The sequence below is a fragment of the Oratosquilla oratoria genome, chromosome 11 (assembly GCF_046742065.1).
Source record: "Oratosquilla oratoria isolate Oo_2021 chromosome 11, ASM4674206v1, whole genome shotgun sequence".
Taxonomy (NCBI): domain Eukaryota; kingdom Metazoa; phylum Arthropoda; class Malacostraca; order Stomatopoda; family Squillidae; genus Oratosquilla; species Oratosquilla oratoria.
In genome coordinates, this window is record NC_134787.1 from 43248759 (window position 1) to 43251258 (window position 2500).

A 2500-nucleotide genomic window follows, 5' to 3' on the forward strand; every position below is an offset into this window, starting at 1 on the left:
CTTTCACCATTGCCGAAGCCTTCACGGAAGAGACAAATATCTATTTTCATTATCATCTTTACCTTCATTCATTATTATTATTAATACTACAGTATTATTATCTAGTATCATCATCATTATTATTACTATCACCATTATCATATTATTAATTATTATTGTTATTATTAATTATTACTATTACTATTATTATTATTATTATTATTATTATTATTATTATTACTATTATTACTATTACTACTATTATTACTATTATTACTATTATTATTATTATTATCATCATTATTATTATCAATAATGATAATCATTATTAGTCATTATCATTATTATAATCATCATTATTATTATGATCATTATCATTATTATTATCATCATTATTATTATGATCATTATCATTATTATTATCATCATCATCATTAACAATATTCTAATTATTATTATTATTACTATTATCATCATGATATATATATATTCTCTTATTACGAATTGAAAACGAATTTGGAGAAAATTAAGCAAAACATTAGTTTAATTTTTTCTTGTTACAAAATGTTTTTATAGAGTGGTGATAATGTATGCAAAAATACATTGACCTCTCGGCTTGGGCCCTGGCAACTCCTCTCTTTGCGGCCAATTTTTTCTCTCTTTTTTATGTCATTGAAGCCTCTTCATTGTAAAGTATAAATGAATGCATAGGTAAATGAATGAATATATAATTGAATGGGTATGTGAATGAATAAATAAATGAATAATTAAGTAAGCAAATGAGGAAATAATTAAATAAATAGATAAATAAATAAATGGATAGTTATGTAAATAGATTTATATATAAGTAAATCATTAGATATATAAAGAAACAAATAAATGAATAAAAAAGTAAATGTGAATAAACAAATAAACAAGTAGATAATTGAATAACAAACAAAGCAACTGATGAAATCAATAATAATAAACAAAGGGATGAACATATAGATGAAGGGAAACAATCAACCAATCAATCAACTAATCAATCCAAGGATTACTCACCATTGGTTCTGTGTGGGGATCCGGGACGCTCGGAGTCGTCCCTGTCCAGTCCTAGGACCCGGTCGGCTCGATTCCGGTCTTCTCGGATCCTGTCGAGTTAGAGAGAGAGAGGCGGACGCGAGTTACATTGCGGATATTGTTGTCGTTCATTAAAACATTGGCACTTACAGCTATCAGTTATATTTTTTATTTGTCTATTTATTATTATTATTATTATTATTATTATTTTTTTTTTTTTTCGTTATTCAAGAATTAATGGCTACCTCCCCTATAAGGGGGAAGAAGACTTTAGTATATGGATGGGTATTATTGTTGTTGTTGTTGTTGTTGTTGTTGTAATTGTCATTGTTATTATCATACTATTATTATAAATATCATTATTAATATAATTTATTTTTTGTCATCATCATCATCATCATCGTTATTATTATCATTATTACGATTATCATCATCATCATCATCATCATCATTATTATTATTATTATTATTATTATTACTATTATCATTGTTATTACTGTATTCATTATTAATATTTTTATTATCATTATTATAAAAAACATAAAAATAAAGGAGAATACAAGAGCCCATAAGGCCTACACTAGGCAGTTCCATGTCCCTTACCACCTGCCATACCCATACATAAAGTTGTCTTCTCTTAAGTAATCACTCCATGACTAACAGGTCTAATCCAATTATTAACCACTGGGTTGGTAAACCTGTTTTTGCCTATATCTTTCTTAAACCTAAAATTGTCCAATTCAAATTCATTATTACGAGTCCTGCCGTACTGTCTTAATATGATGACCTTGCCTGTATCATCCTTGTTAAAGCCCTTGGGCCATTTGAATACCTCTAATAGATCACCCCGCATTCTTCGTTTTTCGAGAGAAGGATTAAGGTGTCTAAGCTTATCTCCGTAAGGTAAATTCATAAGTCTTTGTATCATTTTGGTCATTCTCCTCTCTACCGATTCTAGTGAATTAATATCTATTCTATAGAACGGAGACCAAAATTGTACCGCATGGGTCTAACTATTGCCAGATAATGTTTACTAACTACATCTGCACTTTTGTTGTAACTGTCCTACCAACTAGTTTTATTGCCCTATGCCCTATTTCTGGCTATTATGACTGCTTGTTTCCTTGTTTATCATTATCTTTCTTAGAATTTTTGTAATCACTATTATCTTTATATTTATCATCATTAGTATCATAAAACTTAAAATACTTGAATACGTGACTATACATATACACCGTGTATATATATACATATATATATATATATATATATATATATATATATATATATATATGCAAGAGCAAGTCACATTCTTACAGAAATGGAAATGTGCTCGAACCAACCCGCGTCCACAACCATCAACTGGTGAGACAAGCACTCTAACCACTGGACCATAACAACCCCCCCTCCCACCACCACCACCCCCTCCAGGAGGAAGACTGAGCTCATGCGGGTTGACCCC

General features: G+C 29.2%; 1 protein-coding gene across 1 annotated transcript in view; it reads right to left on the reverse strand.

The window, feature by feature from the left end:
- Positions 1 to 2500, reverse strand: part of LOC143029765 (uncharacterized) — a 172066-nt gene that overhangs the window by 59878 nt on the left and 109688 nt on the right. Inside the window, exons 6-7 of the mRNA XM_076192678.1 lie at positions 1021 to 1109; positions 1 to 40 (exon numbers count right to left, since the gene is read on the reverse strand). The exon at positions 1 to 40 is cut by the window's left edge and continues 176 nt beyond it. Of these exons, the coding sequence (XP_076048793.1) occupies positions 1 to 40; positions 1021 to 1109 (129 nt within the window). The remainder of the gene's footprint in view (positions 41 to 1020; positions 1110 to 2500) is intronic.